General features: G+C 56.4%; 7 protein-coding genes across 7 annotated transcripts; 5 read left to right on the forward strand and 2 right to left on the reverse strand.

Annotated features, from left to right (window-relative positions):
- Positions 1 to 206: 206 nt before the first annotated feature.
- On the forward strand, positions 207 to 1,174 carry ACA1_203890 (uncharacterized protein; the record flags this gene model as incomplete). Its single annotated transcript, XM_004338299.1, has 4 exons — positions 207 to 625; positions 712 to 846; positions 922 to 974; positions 1,071 to 1,174. 4 exons carry the CDS (start codon positions 207 to 209, stop codon positions 1,172 to 1,174), a joined length of 711 nt encoding a protein of 236 aa, XP_004338347.1.
- A 344-nt stretch (positions 1,175 to 1,518) lies between these two features.
- ACA1_203900 (phosphatidylethanolamine Nmethyltransferase) lies at positions 1,519 to 4,701 on the reverse strand (the record flags this gene model as incomplete). The annotated part of the gene is made up of 15 exons (XM_004338300.1): positions 1,519 to 1,602; positions 1,739 to 1,834; positions 1,924 to 1,990; positions 2,076 to 2,163; positions 2,252 to 2,562; positions 2,698 to 2,835; positions 2,911 to 2,994; positions 3,113 to 3,228; positions 3,350 to 3,473; positions 3,553 to 3,640; positions 3,733 to 3,808; positions 3,883 to 4,038; positions 4,194 to 4,382; positions 4,476 to 4,603; positions 4,677 to 4,701. 15 exons carry the CDS (start codon positions 4,699 to 4,701, stop codon positions 1,519 to 1,521), a joined length of 1,770 nt encoding a protein of 589 aa, XP_004338348.1.
- Positions 4,702 to 5,598: 897 nt separating this feature from the next.
- ACA1_203910 (HEC/Ndc80p family protein) lies at positions 5,599 to 7,784 on the forward strand (the record flags this gene model as incomplete). The annotated part of the gene is made up of 8 exons (XM_004338301.1): positions 5,599 to 5,874; positions 5,932 to 6,073; positions 6,140 to 6,262; positions 6,364 to 6,458; positions 6,539 to 6,683; positions 6,772 to 6,946; positions 7,022 to 7,437; positions 7,516 to 7,784. The coding sequence occupies 8 exons, from the start codon at positions 5,599 to 5,601 to the stop codon at positions 7,782 to 7,784; spliced, it is 1,641 nt and encodes a 546-aa protein (XP_004338349.1).
- A 178-nt stretch (positions 7,785 to 7,962) lies between these two features.
- ACA1_203920 (Rap/ran-GAP protein) lies at positions 7,963 to 11,461 on the reverse strand (the record flags this gene model as incomplete). Its single annotated transcript, XM_004338302.1, is given in 13 exon segments — positions 7,963 to 8,069; positions 8,163 to 8,275; positions 8,360 to 8,420; positions 8,507 to 8,609; positions 8,686 to 8,826; positions 8,839 to 8,888; positions 8,972 to 9,047; positions 9,122 to 9,186; positions 9,261 to 9,369; positions 9,439 to 9,554; positions 9,686 to 9,749; positions 9,820 to 11,157; positions 11,261 to 11,461. The coding sequence occupies 13 exon segments, from the start codon at positions 11,459 to 11,461 to the stop codon at positions 7,963 to 7,965; spliced, it is 2,544 nt and encodes an 847-aa protein (XP_004338350.1).
- A 585-nt stretch (positions 11,462 to 12,046) lies between these two features.
- On the forward strand, positions 12,047 to 13,048 carry ACA1_203930 (TAF11, putative; the record flags this gene model as incomplete). The annotated part of the gene is made up of 5 exons (XM_004338303.1): positions 12,047 to 12,164; positions 12,233 to 12,392; positions 12,511 to 12,598; positions 12,673 to 12,769; positions 12,909 to 13,048. The coding sequence occupies 5 exons, from the start codon at positions 12,047 to 12,049 to the stop codon at positions 13,046 to 13,048; spliced, it is 603 nt and encodes a 200-aa protein (XP_004338351.1).
- Positions 13,049 to 13,205: 157 nt separating this feature from the next.
- On the forward strand, positions 13,206 to 14,122 carry ACA1_203940 (uncharacterized protein; the record flags this gene model as incomplete). Its single annotated transcript, XM_004338304.1, has 4 exons — positions 13,206 to 13,264; positions 13,585 to 13,704; positions 13,870 to 13,962; positions 14,044 to 14,122. 4 exons carry the CDS (start codon positions 13,206 to 13,208, stop codon positions 14,120 to 14,122), a joined length of 351 nt encoding a protein of 116 aa, XP_004338352.1.
- A 385-nt stretch (positions 14,123 to 14,507) lies between these two features.
- On the forward strand, positions 14,508 to 16,754 carry ACA1_203950 (PAS domain Sbox domain containing protein; the record flags this gene model as incomplete). The annotated part of the gene is made up of 5 exons (XM_004338305.1): positions 14,508 to 15,384; positions 15,568 to 15,795; positions 15,869 to 16,025; positions 16,105 to 16,540; positions 16,626 to 16,754. 5 exons carry the CDS (start codon positions 14,508 to 14,510, stop codon positions 16,752 to 16,754), a joined length of 1,827 nt encoding a protein of 608 aa, XP_004338353.1.
- Positions 16,755 to 17,177: the final 423 nt, after the last annotated feature.

A 17,177-nucleotide genomic window follows, 5' to 3' on the forward strand; every position in this document is an offset into this window, starting at 1 on the left:
AGTTTCTTGTGGCCGCTGTTCTCACACGTTCTGGAGTAGGCGAAGATTGCGTTTGTTCTCATCCTTCGGGACCGGATCTTGTGATGCTCTTCCTGATCGTAGACAACGCCAGCCAACCACTTGCTGGCTGCAGAACCGAGCGTTCTTATTTGCATAAACTTGTTTTCTTTTACTAAGCACACCACAACACGCCACAAGACGACACGATGGGATCGAGACCACGAACAAACTTCAGGGCACAGCAAGCGGCTGGAGCTGATGCGTGGGCGCAGAGAGGAGGCAACAACAACGGGCCACAAAACAACAACGGCGGCGGTGGCTTCTTCAGCGGCTGGGGCGGTGGAGGTGGAGGCCCGCAGCACCAGCAGCAGTGGGGCGGGCCTCCTCCTGGCGGCTACAACCACGGAGGAGGCGGCAGTGGCTTCTTCAGAGGCTGGGGTGGTGGAGGTGGAGGTGGTGGAGGTGGAGGTGGTGGAGGCTACGGGCAGCAGCAGCACTACCCACCGCAGCACGGGGGCTACGACGACGATGGTGCACAACAAGCTCCCGGGGTGGGGAACAACCCGTGGGGTCCCTTTGCCAACATACGGCTCACGCCCACAACCATTGCCAAGCTCTTTGCCAGGTGCGCCTCATGTCTTGTCTTCTTCTCTCCCTAGCAAGTGCGGGTGGTGACGACGTTAGATTAACATTCATCTTTCTGTTCTGCAGCTTGTTGATTGATGCTATCGGCTTCGCTACGTATGCGGTGCCGGTGCTGGGCGAGGCTGGCGATGCGGTGTGGGCGCCCATCAGCGGCTTCCTCATATTCCTGCTCTACGGCAACATATGGCTTGCTGGCGCTGGGTACACACTGCTCCCTCATGCCCCTCTCTCATGTTCTCACCTTCACCTCACCCTGGTCCTCGCCCCCCCCCCCAGCTTTGTGGAGGAGCTGATGCCCGGCCTGGACTTCATCCCAACCGCCACACTCGGTACCCCCACCCTCCCCGCTTTCATTCTTCGCGCTTCGTTCTTTTAACGCCGCACACGCACGACCGCACACGCACACGCACACGCACTCACAACAGCGTGGGTGGCCGACAACACGGGCCTCCTACGGGCGGGCCAACAGTTTGGGTTCCTGCGCAACCTCTTCTCCATGTTTGGCGGCGGCGGCAACGCAGCGCGCTAGCGCAGTGCGTGCGCGTGGGCGGTCAGTGACGATCAAAGTGGGTGGATGTATTCCTCTGGCATACTCGAATCTAAATAACACAGCCAAAAGCGTATGTACAAGGAACGCACACCACCAACATCAGAAGAGAGAAGAACAAACAACACAAGTGTAGAAGGTGACACGGCGCGCACCAACTACAAAATAAAATGACAGAGAGTAGAGCAGAAGAGAAGAGAAGAGAACAGAGCACCGGAGGAGGAGAGAGAACGCGCTGGGGGTAGCGGATCAATCGCAACGCTCCCGCCCACGCGTGTGTCTCTCGGTCCGAGGAGTGAAACGGGCGAGGGGTGGTAGCACTCCACTCAGTTGGATTTCTTGAGGTTGAATTGCTGCTTGGCTTCCTCCATCTTGTCCAACAGCATCTTCTTGGTCTCCGTTGTACGTTTCTGTTTGATGAGAACAGGAGGAGAAGGAGGAAGAGGGGAGAAAGAAGAGGATAGCGCATGTGAGTTGACCGACTGAGTTGATCTCGTGATGTGACGCCGGGTGCGTGCGTGCGTGTTTGTTTGTTTGTTTGTTTACCTTGAAGCTGTCGATCTCGGTCATGACCTTGGTCTCGAGCTCCTTTACTCGGGAGGAGAGCACCGGGCTTTGCTCAATCGTCTCCTTGACGATCGACTGTAGAGCGCCACCATACAGAGCACACGTGAGCCATAGGAGAAAAACTGGATCAAATCGCGCGAGGGCGTGGCGGCTTGACGACGCACCTGAATCGCCTGGGCAGCGCCAGACCGAGGCCGGAGCTTCTCGCCGTAGAGCTTGCTCATGTGCGGCCTGGAAAGTAGTTTGGGTGGGGGGGGGCAAAGCGTGAGCAATCGAGGCCACGAGAGAGCACTCAAGTGCGGTGTGACGAGCGTACTTTTCGACTTTGGCGATGAAGAGCCAGTTGCACAGGTGGGAGAACAGGGCCAGGGCGAACACGCTACCGCTGTTGGCAATCAGCGCCGCTGTTGACGATTAAAGTTGAAGTTGGTAAGCTGTGGGACTTGCAAGAGAGAGAGAGAGAGGTGTGGTGGGCGCGGTGCCACAACGCACCTCCGTAGTAGCCGGCGAAACCGGTGACGACCTCGGGGTTGTTGATGAATCGGTAGATGCCGGTGTAGTACAGCTTGGAGGGCACCTCGTCGATGAAGAAATCGCCGTAGAACCAGCCGAACTCGCCCAGCACCTCGAACGTAGAGACCGAGCTCCACAGGTTGATGCTGATGAGGACGACACCGATCGTCACCTGCATCCAGTAGAAGTTGTTGGTGCGGAGGTCGAACACGTTCTCGGGCACGTCGGCCAGCTTGTAGGCGCAGCAGAAGAAGCTCACCCACGTCATCGTGAGCGAGAGGTTGAAGAGCCTGCAGGACGGAAACGATTTCCAAAATGACGTTAGTAAGGATATGCTGTGTGTGTGTGTGTGTGTGTGCGTGCGTGCGTGCGTGCGTGCGTGCGTGCGCGTTGTGTGTGTGTGTGTGTGTGGTGTGGTCGCGTACTTCTTCCAGTTGCGGAAAGCCTGGCGCTTGGTGTAGCCCTTCTCGAAGTAGGTCGCAATCCAGCCCTTGTCGAACGACTGGCGATAGAGGATGTAGCCCAGACCAAACGAGTGCACGCAACGCCACACCACCGCTTGGCTGCAACGAAAAGAAAAATGAACAACACAGTTCTTCGAGTGTTGGTGTGGAGCGAGAGGTGAAGGCGATGCGTACATGACGTAAAACACAAGGTGGAGATCCATGAACACAGTGATGACGCTATAGAAGAGGATCAACAACATGAATAAATCGGAAGACCTGTGTGTTGTGTTTGTGTGTGTGTTTGTTGATTAAAATGGTAGCACACGTCAGTTGTTGCAGGAGGCAGAATGAAGTTATTGATGTTTGCAAAATGCAGTGAAGATGTGCCACTTACCGAAGAGGGTTGAAGTTGTAGAAGACGATGAGGTCCTTGCGGAAATAGCCGGTCTTGGCACCGTACAGCACCGTTTGGGTCTGAGTGTCCGGGTCTTCCACCATGTCGGGGTAGATCTACATCGCGATGGCCAGATGTGCAAAAGCACGCAACCGCGATGAGCAATGGCGGCGTTTTGTTCGACTCAAAAAGCAAGCGTCGGGCGAAACGGCGCACGAGGCGGGGCGGAGTACAAACCTTCTTGATGTGCGGTGTTTCTACGAGGTTGAGGAAGAAGAGCTGGCAGATGTGGGCGAACAGCGACACGTACAGAATCGTGTAGGACTGGCCGATCAGCGAAGCGCCGTACATGAACAGGTACCTGCGATGTGGCGAATGGATCTCGTTAGCCTGTGCATAGGAATGCGGACGGGTACGCCGGAGGTCGCGGCCTGTCGTACCCCAGCGTGTACATGGGATGCGGGAAGATGGAGAACACGCGGTTGAAGGTGAGGGAGCGCTCCATCATGAAGAAGAAGTCGCCCCAGTCTACATGTGTGACACGCGAAGAGAGAGAGAGAGAGAGTGGTTAGCGAACGAAGTGCGCCAGTGCGAGTGTGGAGGAAGAAGTGTGGCCGTACACCAGGCATAGTCCTCGACGACACGGTAGGCGTCCATTTTAGCCCACACGCTGAAACCGATGAGAGCCGCCCCGGCCTGAAAAAGAAGAGCACGTGAGAATTCGAGTGGAGCGAAGTGAAGGGCACGGGTTGTAGATAAGGTAGGAATACCAGGTACGACAGGAGGACGAGGCCGTCGACTTGGATTTGCCAGGGCCAGTCGGCAAAGACAACGCACAACAGGATGTAGGAGGCGAGATCCATCGCCAGCACGAGGTCCACGAGCAATCGCCAGGCCAGCCACGCGTTGAAGCCCGCCGGACATTGCTGCATGGTTGCGATGCACGACCACAAGAACAGAGTCAGCAAAAATGGCCTTTTTAATAGGAAAAAAAGAAATAAAAATAGATAAATAAATATGTAAAATGAAATGGCAAGCGAGCGACGGAGCTAAACGAGAGAGTAGTACTACTACTACGCACCTTGTAGTCGTAGTCCGACTCCATGTCGGAGGAAATGAGCCTCTTGAGGATGCCGTAGAAGGTGGCGTCGGGGTGGGTGATCTTGGTCCACCACTTGGTGAAGAGCGATGACGTTGATTGCTTGTAGAGCAAATAACCCAATCCCGCATCGTAGGCCAATCGCCAGAACACAAAGAACGCGACGTAGAACTGTGGTGCCGCGAACGCATAAAATCAGCACAAAACGTCTGGGTCCGGCCAAGTCCGAGACCATGCACGCCACGAAATGAGCAAATTGCGTACCCATTTCGGCAGCGGCATAAAGGCCAAGAGGAGGCAGACGCCACCCGCCAGCCACTTGAGGAAGCTGGTAACGCACAGCTTGAAGAACTGCTTCTCAAACGGGTTGGGCGTCTTCGGCACCGGAAACCCTACATTTCGGAATTAAAGAAAATTTGAATTGAATTTCTGATTAAATCGAAAGATGAGGCTGATTGTACGTACGTTCGCCCTCGGTAGTGATGCCCATGTAAATGGCACCTACATTCGAGTCCTTACGATCCGAATCGCTTCGAGCCGCTACCGGGGGCAGCTCCTCGGTCACCTTCCTTTGTCGCAGCGTACTCTCTTCTTCGTTCTCATCATCTGCCCCGACATCGACGTCGCCGTTCTCAACCTTTTCATTGTTGGTGGCAGGGACTGCCTCTTTCGCGGCTTCAAGCTCGGCGGCATCATCTTCCTGCTTCAATTCTTCCTCCGCAATGGGAGGTTGTTGAGTGCCTGCGTCATCTGACGAAGGAGCCAGATCGAGGCGGTCAGCCTCCTCCCCACTCATACTTACGCAGCTGAATCACAACAGAACCAGCGGCACACGAGCAGAGCTACGCAGGCGGTGTATGCGACGACGCGACCTGGCTGACGTGGCCGCAGTCTTAGCCAGTTTCAACTTTCCACATAATTTCCGCAGCCATTTCGTTTGGGACTATCGGCCTTCGGTGAACTATTTGGCAAAATGTTTGGAGCGCTTTGCATAAAACCTTTGGCTTGTTCGAAATTGTCAACGGGCAGCTTTCGCGCCAAAACGCAAGTAGGGGCGTTGGTCGGACTGCTGAGATCGTAGAGAATCGTTACAGACAAGGAGAAGATCTTGAGTGGATTGCGAAGGTTAGAAATCATGGGGAGCAGAAGGGGAACGCTAGCCAACATCACAAATCTGCAGGGGCGACCATCGATGCTTGGTCCTCCGGCGCGGACCAAGCCAGGCGAAGGGGGAGCCGATAAACCCAACCCGCGATCTACCCTGAGCGGATTGCCCCGTCCATCTCTTGTGCCTCGCGCCTCGATCCAGAACCCGAGAGCCTCCCTCATTCCTTCTGCTCGTCCCTCGCTGAATCAGAGCGGCATCCGGCGGCTCAATGCTTCATCTATGGCCGTAGGCGGTCAGAAGAAGGATCCTCGAGATTGGAAGGACAAGGGATTCGTCGTGACGTGCCAGAAGCGCCTGATGAAGTTCTTCTCCGAGTCGGGCTTCCCATATGCGTTGGGTCCCAAGACGCTCACCTCGCCATCGAACAAGGAATTCTTCCAGATGTTCCAATTCCTCTACCAGCGCTTCGACCCCTCCTACAAATTCGGAGCCAAGCCCGAGGATGAGATCCTCCCGCTTCTCACCGGCCTCAACTACCCCTTCAAGATCACAAAGGTGCCCCATCTTCGCCTCGAGCGAATCTGTGGCTTTGGTGTTGGCGTCTAACAACAGACGCCTCTATGGCTCGAACAGAACTCGCTTATCACTCCAGGAGCGCCTCACGTGTGGCCTTCGCTCATGGGCGCACTGTTGTGGATGACCGAGTTGCTGGAATACAGCGATGTTGTGGGCCGACACCAAGACGATGACTTCGGTACGGCCCGTTACGAACATACCTCGTGTGTGTGTCACTGCCATGCTAACGACGTTAGAAAAACAGGCAACGACGAAGAAGACAAAGACAAATGGACATGCACCTTCATCACCCAAGTCTACGGCGCCTGGCTGAATGGTGATGATGAAGAGTTCGACCGCCTCAACGGGGACCTGATCAACTTCTACGGTACGCAGCGCATCTACACTCTTCTTCTTCTTCTTCTTCTTCTTCACGCAATGCCCAAGTCGTCAGCTGATCGAACACGCCTGCGCTCATCTCGTACACAGAGTCGAGAAGACAGATGGAGATCTCGAATGTTGAAAACCTGAGCAACTCGATCGAGGCTCTCTCCAAGGAAATCGAGCAGATCGAGAACGCTCCTGTACGTCTTGTCCTCCTTGTGCGCATCGCTGGCGATCCGTGCTCTGACATGATGTTGTGACTTTCTTTTCCTTGCGACAGTCCCGCATCGACGCTCTGAATCGCAAGAAGGAGGATTTTCTGAGCGACATCAGCAAGTTCAAGAAGTTTGCTGCCACCATGCAAGACCAGAAGGACGCCGTCGTGGCCGCCATCGCGGAGATGAACGGCACCATCGAAGCCGAACGTACGTCGAACAACCCAAATGCCTCTTTTTTGCGCAGAAACGCAGTAAACGCTTTACTGATGCTGCAACGCCGGCGTTGTGATAACAGAGCGCGAGCTGGAGCAGCGCCTGAAGGAGAACCAGGAGCTGCAGACCATCATCGACGCACAGGACATCACGCCCGCCGATGTCGAGAGAATGATGTCTGCCAAGCATTCGCTCGAGCAGTCCTTGCAGCTTCTCTGCGAGCAGCGTGACAGCATCCAGAAAGATGTGTGGACACGGTACGCCGCACCCACCCCAATGCTGCTCATCACTGCGGCACTTGACTTACGCGCGCACACTGTTGCGCCTGGCAGGGAAGTGGAGGTGCAGAAGGCCTCGGATAGCTTGGACCGAGCGATCAGCATGTTCAACGCGACGGCAACGAACCTCCGCCTGGTGGGCGCGTCGGCCAAGTATCCCAAGGACATCATCAGCGACAGCTTCAAGCTCATCACGTTCGCCCCGCACGCGCCCACCGCCGACCGAATGCTCAACTGCTCGATCAAGCAGGACATCAAGCCCTGCCTGTTCAAGCTCAAGGACCATCTGCTCGAGAAGGCCAAGTCGCTCCACGACAGATACATGGACACGCACATGGAATTGGAAGCCATCTGCGAGACCGTGGACGAGCAGCGCGAGAGCGCGAACGCCATCGAGGCCAAGCTACAGCACTCGATCCAGTCCTATCGCACCAACAAGCACTCCATCGCCGAAGCCGCCAAGCGAAGTCGTACGTCAACCCAGACCCTACGCACCACCGCTTCTTCTTCTTCTTCAATAGCTCACCCCTCTGGCCGCACTTTCACAGAGGCCGAGGTGGAGAACATTCGACAGGAGGCCAAGAAGATGCGTGCCGATGTGGCGATGATGTGGGCGCAGAGCGAGCGGGCCGTGGCGGGAGCGGGCGAGACGGTCGAGGAGCACGAGAAGAACTGCGCGCGCGAGAGGGAGGCCATGGTACAGTTCATCACCGAGACGCTCGGCGCGCTGATGGAGCACAAGGACAACATCAGCGACACGTTGGCCGCCCTCAACCAGAGACTCGACGACGAGTTGGCTGCCTGCGAGAGTCTTTGAGAGCCTTTCCTATTTGCTTTGCCTTCTTCTTGCTGTATAATCAAACACACCACTTGCTACTCACTTGCCTCACCCGTAACATTACACATCTTCTTGGTCTAGACGATGTAAAGCCAAGCCAAGGCAAACATGTTGTACAACTTCTTTATGAAGTGAGAAGGACAGACAGGCACACATGTCATGTCCAGTACTTGAGCGAAATGTCATCCAGCATTGCTCTGCGGGCAACTCGCAGCTTGCGCGAGAACGAAGCCGTCCTGTAGGCCGCCAGCTCGGCGTTGATCACTGCACGCACACAGTGTGGGCGGAGTGAAGGGGCAAGAAACACGGTGAGCTGTGTGCGCAGCAAAAGAGAGAGGCGAGACGAGGGCAACTCACGTTTGGAGAGGAAGAAGTCTCGGAAGCTGCGCGGGTCATCCACCGAGAACACGGCCGGCTTTGGTAGCGTGGGTCCGAACAGCGGGACCCCGTCCTTGGCCGTTACCGCCACCCTGTGAATATATGAAGGCCACACCAACCGCGATATATCTCGTGAGCCACCATCGCACAGCCGCCCACGTCAGAACAGGGCGGACCTCAGGTGCGACGCGTTTCCGTTCTCGTCCCGCTTCTCCACACGCACCAGCACGACCACATCTGCACGATGGGGGGGGGGAACGCAGACGGTATGAGCCCACGCACGGTGGTGTTTAAATTTGGGAGAATGAGTGGGTGCGTCGTACGGATGAAGTGGGACTTGATAAGGCTGGGACAATACGATGCGGTCGGGTCGTCCAGGAACACGATCAGCACAATGTCGTTGCCGATGTGTCGCTTCCGCTCGATCTACGCCACACACGCGCGCGTCGCGTTATTTTACTGTCCGGTGTGTGCGTGCGTGTGCGGCGTGTGCTACACGTACCTGTTGGGTATCGTCTGGCGTGTAGGGGAGTAGCGTGGAGACGTGGTACATGATCTGGTTCTCCCGCCACTCCGTGTAGATGGAGTCTGTCCCCGTGATGTCGTTTTTTACATTGAGCCCGCCCGCGAACTTCTCCCACCCCTGCAACCGCACCCGATTTCCCAGCAACTGGAGGAACGTCTCGTAGTCCGCACTCCCCCGCTCTGCGTGACACACCGGCAATCATAAGTCCTTGTGTGTGCTTGTGCGTGTGCCGTGCCGTGTGTGCGTGTGTGTGTGTGCGTACGGTTGGAAAAAAAGTGCTCCTCCGAGTCCTGACCCTTCTGCACCAGCACGACGCCGAATTTGTACTTTCGAGGTCGCTGCACCACCAGAAAAAACAAAGGGTCGTTAGAGATTGCACGCGCGGCTGCAGTTTAGAAGTGTACGTGCGCACCTCTTTCTCTTCGAGGTTGACGATGGCCTGTGGCAGCTGCGGATGGTCGATGTGTTTCAGGCAGCCTGCAAGTGAGCACCCCCAAGCCCTGTCAGCCAGGTCTTCTCCCGCACGCAATGGAGTGAGCCGGGCAAGGTACCAGTCGTGAGCAGGAGCGGGAAGGAGGCCTCCACGACCTTGTGCGCCCACCCGGGAGTGGCCGCTGCCGCGCCCAGCGCACTGGCCGGTACCACCGCCTTCTGGTCACCCTGCAACACGACGGTTACCGTGTGAAATTGTCCAAGCGATTGAGCTAAAATGAAGAACGTGTAACGTACGTCTTGTGTGAGGACCATGATGCTGTATTGGTAGTTGCCGGAATCGTCCTTCTCTCGCTTGGCGGCGGCAATCACCGTGCCCAATGGAGTGTCCACTCCGATGAAGCACGTGTGTTCTGCGAATGGAGTCGCGTTCCCACCAGTCAGACTTCCGTGTGTGCTTGTGTGTGCGTGTGTGTGTTTGTGTGTGTGCGTGCGTGTGTGTGTGTGTGTGTGCGTGTGTGTGCGTGAGTGCAGGAGCGAGTACCGTGTGGGTAGTAATGCTCCTTGTACCAGTTTTGTTGGAGGAAGCTGTAGTAGTTCGCTTCCGTCTGTGTGCCGCCAAGCTGAGTCAGCAACCACGCGCACTCCAGGCACTCCGCGAATGTTAGCCGCTGATACCTTGATGGTGTAGTCGTATTCACATTCGACGGTGAAGCCCTCGCACTGAGCCACCAGTGGCAGCACCGCCTTGAAGCCGAAGCCCTTCCTGTTCTCCTCCTTGACCAGCCGGAGGGAGGAGAGGCTCTTCCGCTTTCCGGTCGTCTTGGTGGTCTCGCCCGCGGTGTTGTCCTGTTCCCACGGCGAGCCGGCCTTGACCCAGCTCAGCCTCTTTTGCCCAGGTCGTTCGTCGCCCGACGACTCGCTCGCTTCCTTCGAGGCCTCACCACCGTCGGTCTGCGATTGGGGAGCAGTGGCCGCATCGTTGGTGTAGTCTGCCGATAGTGAACGCTTGGACAAGTCGCGCCGCCGCTCGTTGCCAGCGTTGTTACTGCTGCCGCTGTTGTTGTTGTTGTTGTTGTTGTTCACTTGACCCTCCTCGCCGCCGGTGTTCTTCTCGCTCTCAACGCCGTCTCCCTTGTTGTCGACCTGGGCGTCGGCGTCGGCTTCGTCCGGGTCGTCGATTCGCGGCGCGATAGCCCTGGCTTCGCTTAGCGAGACTCGCTGGCGGGTCCGCGTGGGAATGGGTGCCGAGCTGGCGATCATGCGCAGGGTCTGGCGCTGCTGGAGATGAGGGCTGCCACCGGGGGAGGACGAGGCCGATGATGAGGCCGACGACGAGGACAGGACCAGGTCCAGCTCGTCCAGGTCGAGATCGAGCGCCTCGCCGCTGGCCACTCGCTCCAGCAGCTTGACCTCAGCCTCGAGCGCGTGTACCTCGGCCTCGAGTGCGTTGAGCGTGTGCACGTTCTCGCGGTCGCAGTGGTATGTGTCGTAGTCCTTGGCGGCCTCGCCGGCCGCGGCCAGCGTCGCCAGTATAGACAGGCGCCGGCGCTCCTCCTTTGGCGCGTTGATTTCGGCGCTGAGGCGATGATGGCGCTCGCTGACTCCTTCGGACATCAAAGAGCCGCTGGTTCGCAGGAGGTTGTTGGGAGTCGCCGCTGCGGCGTCGGTCTGGCCCGGGCTCGTGGGATGTTGTTGTTGCGAGCCGACCACCGCGGTCGAGAGGGGCGGGCTGCTGGGCTCTTTGTGGCGGGAAAGCAGGCGGCTGCTACCGATGCCCACGATCCAGGGCGCCACCTTGGACGGTCGGCCGGTGCCGCGAATGTGGGCCGCGGCGGCGGAGGCGTCGTCGCCGCTGACCGTCGCAGAGCGTGTGCCGACGGAGGCCGACGAAGACAAGCGACTGCGCAGCACTGGCGCGTCCTGGCGCGCGGTGAGGTCCTCCACTTCCTGGTCCTTGAGGGCCAGCTGCAGCTTGAGCCTGGCCACCTCCTTCTCCAACTCCTCGCAATACGACTGGACAAGAACAAGAAACGACCAGGCAGCGGTCAGCGGCCGAGCTATGACGATGTTCTTTAAGTAGTATTGGAGGGAGGGGGGGAGGTGAGAAGGGGAACACCTTGTAGTAGTTCAGCTCGTTGTGCTTCTCTTGAAGCTGCATTTGGACGCTCTGGAGCTGCGTGTTGAGAATCAGTGTGTCTTGCTGCTGCCCCGATTTGTTGAGATTCAGCTGCCCGGTCATGGTACCGCTGCGGCGAAGGGTGGCCACCGCCTCCACGAAGATGCCACCCCCACCGCCCCCGCCCCCGCTACTGTTCATACCGCCCCTTTCGCCCTCGTGCGTGGGAGATGACCTCCCCTTCTTCCCCCACATTTGAGAGCGGCCTATCGATGGAGCTGTTGAGGGAGGCCTCTGATCAAGAAGATGAAGAAGGAAAAACGGGAACGAGAACAGGAAGAGTGGAAAGGAGGAGGTGCTGGCTGCTGCTGGGCGCGGGATGAGGTAATCAGGAGCCCAAGTAGCGAAGGAGGAAAGGAGTGAAAGGTTCAAACCGGGGGCGTGTAGCGCTCCGCGTTGTTGAGGAAGCCAAACGAGACGCCCAGACGCCCACCTCTTTCCGTGCACAGTTGACCAAACAGGCACACAGGAAAGGAAAGGCTAAAAAAAGCTACCAAAACAAAAACTGGAAGTGGGTGCATCATAATACTGATTTAAATCTTGGTCTCGTCGCAGGCCATTAATTCACCTCCTAATCTCTAGTCTCGTCGCGCGGGGCCGCATTCGCAGCAGCCTCTGAGGCCTAAATATTAACCTTGTATTTCCATTGAGCAGAGAAAGCAAAAATAAAAAGGTAAATGTCAAAAAATAAAACGCTAAACGCGAATTTCCAGCTGCACAACGAGGATGGAGCTCGACGATATGGAGGATTCGAACGAGGCGTCTTTGGAGGACTTCCCCAGGGGCACCAAACGAAAGGCGGCCGAAGGCGACTCTGAAGAAGATGATGAGGAATCCAATCCTGGTGCGTACCAGATGATCGCCATCTCAATTGAGTTCCATTTCCTTGTCTAAATGATGGGCACTTTGCAGAGGATTCGGAAGAGGGAGAGGGAGAAGGCGAGGGCGAGGGAGAAGGCGACGAAGAGGATGGAGAGGATGAAGAGTCAGCCGCCAAGAGACGCAAGCTGGCCGAGGCCGAAAGAGCGGAGGAGGAGAAGAAGCACAGAGAAGAGACGACCAAAATGATCGGGTGCGTTGCTGCTGCTCGCATGCAGCGTTTGCAAGCAGAGCGTCTCAACGCGCTGCTGTGCTGCCATTACGGCAACTAACCTCTTCCTCATTCCCTTTCTTGATCCTCCATCGCGCAGTGAGATGATGAAACACTTCACCCCCGAGCAACAGAACCGCTACGAGGCCTATCGACGCTCTGCATTCGGAAAGAACGGAATCAAGAAGGTTCGCACGCACGTGTAACACAAACGCATTCTCGTACCGGTGCACCGTGCCCGTCTCACTTCATGAATGTACAGCTGATGCAGAGCGTGTCTGGAAGCAACGTTAGCCAGAAGACGGCTATCGTGATGGCCGGCGTCTCTAAGATCTTTGTGGGCGAGATCGTCGAAACGGGTACCTGTTCTGTGCTCCGCTGATCAGTTCACATCACTGCCCAGCACACTCTACACAGCGCTCGCAGTGTTTAATTCATCAATCAAGCAATCAATCAATCACACTAACGTTCCACCCGTCTTGTGCTGTGACATTGCAGCGCGCACGGTGATGGAGGAGTGGGACGAGTCTGGACCCATCCGTCCGCGGCACCTGAGGGAGGCCTACCGCCGCATGCAGCTCAAGGGCAAGATCCCCTCCGCCGCCACCTATACCCAGAAGAAGATCTTCCGCAAGTGAGGCCGCGACGACAGCGCTGCCGTGGTGGCTACGCCAACGTTGCGCAAGTGTTGTGCAGCTGTGTGTGCGTGTGCGGTTGCATTCCTTGGATAGTTTGGGCTCTTGGCCTGGGCGATCGGCAATAAAGTGCAGACACGAAGTTTTGATTGTGACGAAGATGAAGTTTGCATTCAATGCCTGGGGGCGAACGCTGGCTCTTGCCGGTGGCTATCGTACGTACTCTCTCTTGGTAGACATTATGCATTTGTCACTTTTATTTCAATAATCGGCTCTAAACACGGATGAACGTAGTGGCCATCAACGGAGGCATCGTCAACTTCTTTTATTCCAATCCGTCTGAGACTCTGTGCACTATTTGCGGTGCCTACTGCGTGTGCCGCCCCCCCCCAACACTTCACTTGTTTATTTATGTATCGTTTTATTTATTTATTTATTTATCATTTTTATTCTGTACCAGTAATCGCACGGCCGCGTGACTGCGTTCTTTCGCGCTACACTGCTCACGCTCACGCTTTGGCATGCACGTGTGAATGCAGGGCCGTTGGGGTCTTGATCTATCTCTTCCTGTATCCGCTTAAGCTTGGCTCCTGGTGGCTTGGTCCCATCCTCTGGATCGTCAACTTCAACCATCTGCCGCTGGGGATTGCCCTCATCCTGTACATGCCACACCCTTCCCCCTACTGCCCTCAATTTCACGCCACTCTTTCCGTATTGTGCTCTCGAGTAAGAGTGGGTGGCTGATGCAACTGCCCTAACTGCCGCAAGCAACAGTATGTCGTCCCACAAGTGCTAATAGTAGCTCTTTCTCTTCGCTTTTCCAGGCTGGGTCCCTTCTGCTCGGTAGTGGTACCAACGGTGCTCGCCGGGGTGACCATCGTGCTGGCTGGACTCTTCTACGTCGTTGCCGGAATCAGGTGAAGTGTGCTTTTGCGCACGACTGTTGACTTCCCTTTGCCGCCCTGACACATGACCAACCGCGTTCACCTTGCGTGCAGGCGAGAGAAGGGCACTCCGCTCAAGGAGCTCATGTGGAACTGTGGCGATGACCCGAAGTCCAAGGGAGGCCGCGAGTAGTCAGCCCCTGCGGTTCATCATTCTTGTAATTATCTCATTTTGTGTTTATTTGACTTCGTAAAGCCCGCCATTTCCGTCTCCCGCAACGAACGGGCAGACGTTCTGCCTTCATGTTTGTCCGGACTTGCTGACTTAGCGCTCGTCGGCGTGGTTGCCGGGACGGGGGAGTTTATAACGAGTTGCTTTCGCCAGAGAGGGGAAAAAACAGGGCTTGGCCAGCGCGGGAGTGGTCGTTACCCCAATAATTTGTGTCGACAGGTAACGCTGCGAGGATACGGTCGCCCACCACACAAACAAAGTGACGCCCAGGAAGCGAACCACTGTGCGACCTCGAGAGTGTGCAGAGAGAACCAGCAACCAGAGGCGCGTAGGAAGCAGCAAGAAGATGAAGAAGATCAAGGGAAAGGATAACGCGAGGGATGGGAAGGAGAAGGATGTGGCGGGCGACAACGGGAGCACGGCCGAGCTGGCGAGGTTGCAGGCGAAGGACCCAACAACGTGGACCGTTAGCGAAGTGGGCAAATGGCTCGATTTCATCGAGCTGGGCCAGTACAAACTCATCTTCATCGAGAATAGCATTTCGGGTGCTGAGTTGTTCGAGCTCGAGGCTGAGGACTTGGCTTCCATCAACGTCAGACAGCTCGGCCACAGGAAACGCATTTTGAAGCGAATTGCGCAATTGAAGAAGAATTCCAAGGCCGCCTTCCAGGCTCGCTCCGAGGATGGCAGCAGCGATTCGTCGAGCGGCGATGGCGCTTCATCTTCAAACGATCCCTCCTCGCGCGCCTCGTCATCCAAGACGGGGCGAGGGGCGTCATCGACGGCTTCTTCCGCCTCCGATGAGCAGATGCTCAAATGCTTCTACGGCGAGGATGTAACCGTGCTCAGGGTGAAGAGGGACATAACCTTCACCAAGCTCAACTCGAAGCTGAAGGCTGAGTACAAGAAGGACATGGAGGTTGCCTACAAGGACAGCGACGGCGACGTCATTCCCATCACCAAGTCGGCGCATCTCAAGGCTGCGATGAAGGAAGCCGACGGCCGAGCTGTTCGACTGCAGCTCAAGCCTCGCGACACTGTCGGCGTCGATGGCGCCATTAACGCTAGCGAGATTTTGCTGCTCGACAATTTCGTCGACGGCTGCATCCTCATCAACAGACGCGGCGTCATCACCTTCTTCAGCGCTGCCGCCGAGAAGCTCTGGGGCTACACACGTCGCGAAGTGCTCGGCAAGCCCATCAAGATCCTCATGCCCGAGCAGGGTACCTCCCCCCCTTCGCCACTACGCCATCACTATGCGCATCTTTCCATTTGCGGTTCTTCTCGAGGGGATTCCCTATTTTGTGCGAGTTTGTCTCGTTACTTCTTTTCTTCATCTCTCGCGAGCTTGGACACGTGTCGTTGTAGACGCTGATCCATACGTTCTCTCCTCGTGACTCATGCAGTCGGTCGCCAGCACGATGAGTACCTGAAGAACTACCTGGCCTCGGGTGAACCCAAGATCTTGGGCAAGCCCCGTATGGTCATCGCCGAGAGGAAGGACAAGTCGACGTTCCCCATCTTCCTGTCCGTAAGCGAGCTCAAGGTCGACAAGGGCAAGGAGCGTGTGTTCATCGGTACCGCCAAGGACATGTCCAGCGTCAAGGCCGCCTCTCAGTCCAGCGTGTCGGACGGTACTACAGGCCTCCCTTTCTCTCGTCCTTCTCGTTGGTTCTTCTCACTCTTCTCCTTCTTGTTTGAGCGCAGGAGCCATCGACTTCAGCATCCTAGACAACATCCTCGACGTCGGCATCGTGATTAACGAGAAGGGCCTGATTCACTTCTTCAACAAGAAGGCCGAGGAGTTCTTCCAGTGGAAGAGAACCGAGATCATCGGTCGCAACGTCAAGATGCTGATGCCCAGGTACCTGCTTGCCCCCCCCCCGCCAGCTAACGCCTTAAACTTCAACTCACGTCATCTCTTCTTCTTTAACTGCGTGCAGTCCGTTCAGCGATGAGCACGACAGGTACCTGTCCAACTACATGAGCACCGGCGAGGCCAAGATCATCGGCTTGGGCAGAGACGTGATCGCACAGAAGAAGGACGGTTCGATTGCGCCCGTCCACCTGGGCGTGACGGAGCAGGGTCTGGAGGGCAACAAGTTCTTCACCGGCATCCTGCGTCCCATCGTCGAGGAGAAGAAGAGCGACAAGACGATTCTTCAGGAGGAGCGCGAGGTGATCGATAATCTACTCATCCCGGCCATCATCATCGACGAAAAGGCCACCATTCACGGCTTCAACAAGACCGCCTCGGAGCTGCTCGGCTTCTCGCTCATCGAAGTGGTCGGCAAGAACGTCAAGATGCTCATGCCCAACCCCGACAAGCAGAGGCACGACGGCTACATCAGCAGCTACCTGAGGACCGGCAAGGCCAAGGTACGCTCGTCGTCGCCTTCCCCTCCCCTCGCGCCAGTGTCACCATTGTACTGACGAGGGTTCGTCGATTCATCCCTTTATGCAGGTGCTCGGAACTGGTCGGGACGTCGTGGCCCTCCACAAGGACGGCACCATGTTGCCTGTGCGCTTGTCGGTGACGGAGAGGAGGGACGGCGAAAAGAGAATCTTCACGGGCGTTTTGCAGAAGCTCTAGATGCCCAGGTGCCACCCCGCTCTCTTCCGACGTTTGACGACAACACCTCTCGCTCACGTGACTCTACTTTTCTGCTTTTCTGGTTCTCCAAAATGCCTCCAGAGAGTGCTGGATTCGCGGGTGTAATGTAGGACGGAGAGCGCCATGACGACGTAGGTACCTCAAGCAAGTCAACTCAAAGCCAGAGAAAGGATAAGGAGAAGTGGAGAGTATGTCCATGTGCAGTGAGTGTGGGTGTGTGCCATGTAGGAATGTCATATATAAAGGACAAAGCTTCTTTTCTTCCTCTGTCTCTTAGGAGCTTGTTAGAGTCCAGTTGGTCTTGTGCAACAATACAAGGCCTGTGGCAGGAGCAGTGCTTCAGGTCATCACTGATGAGTTCTGTGTATTCACCAACAGTCCTGCCCAACGCCAACACTTCTG

Source organism: Acanthamoeba castellanii, assembly GCF_000313135.1.
Source record: "Acanthamoeba castellanii str. Neff unplaced genomic scaffold scf7180000084754, whole genome shotgun sequence".
In the NCBI taxonomy this organism is placed as follows: domain Eukaryota; phylum Discosea; order Longamoebia; family Acanthamoebidae; genus Acanthamoeba; species Acanthamoeba castellanii.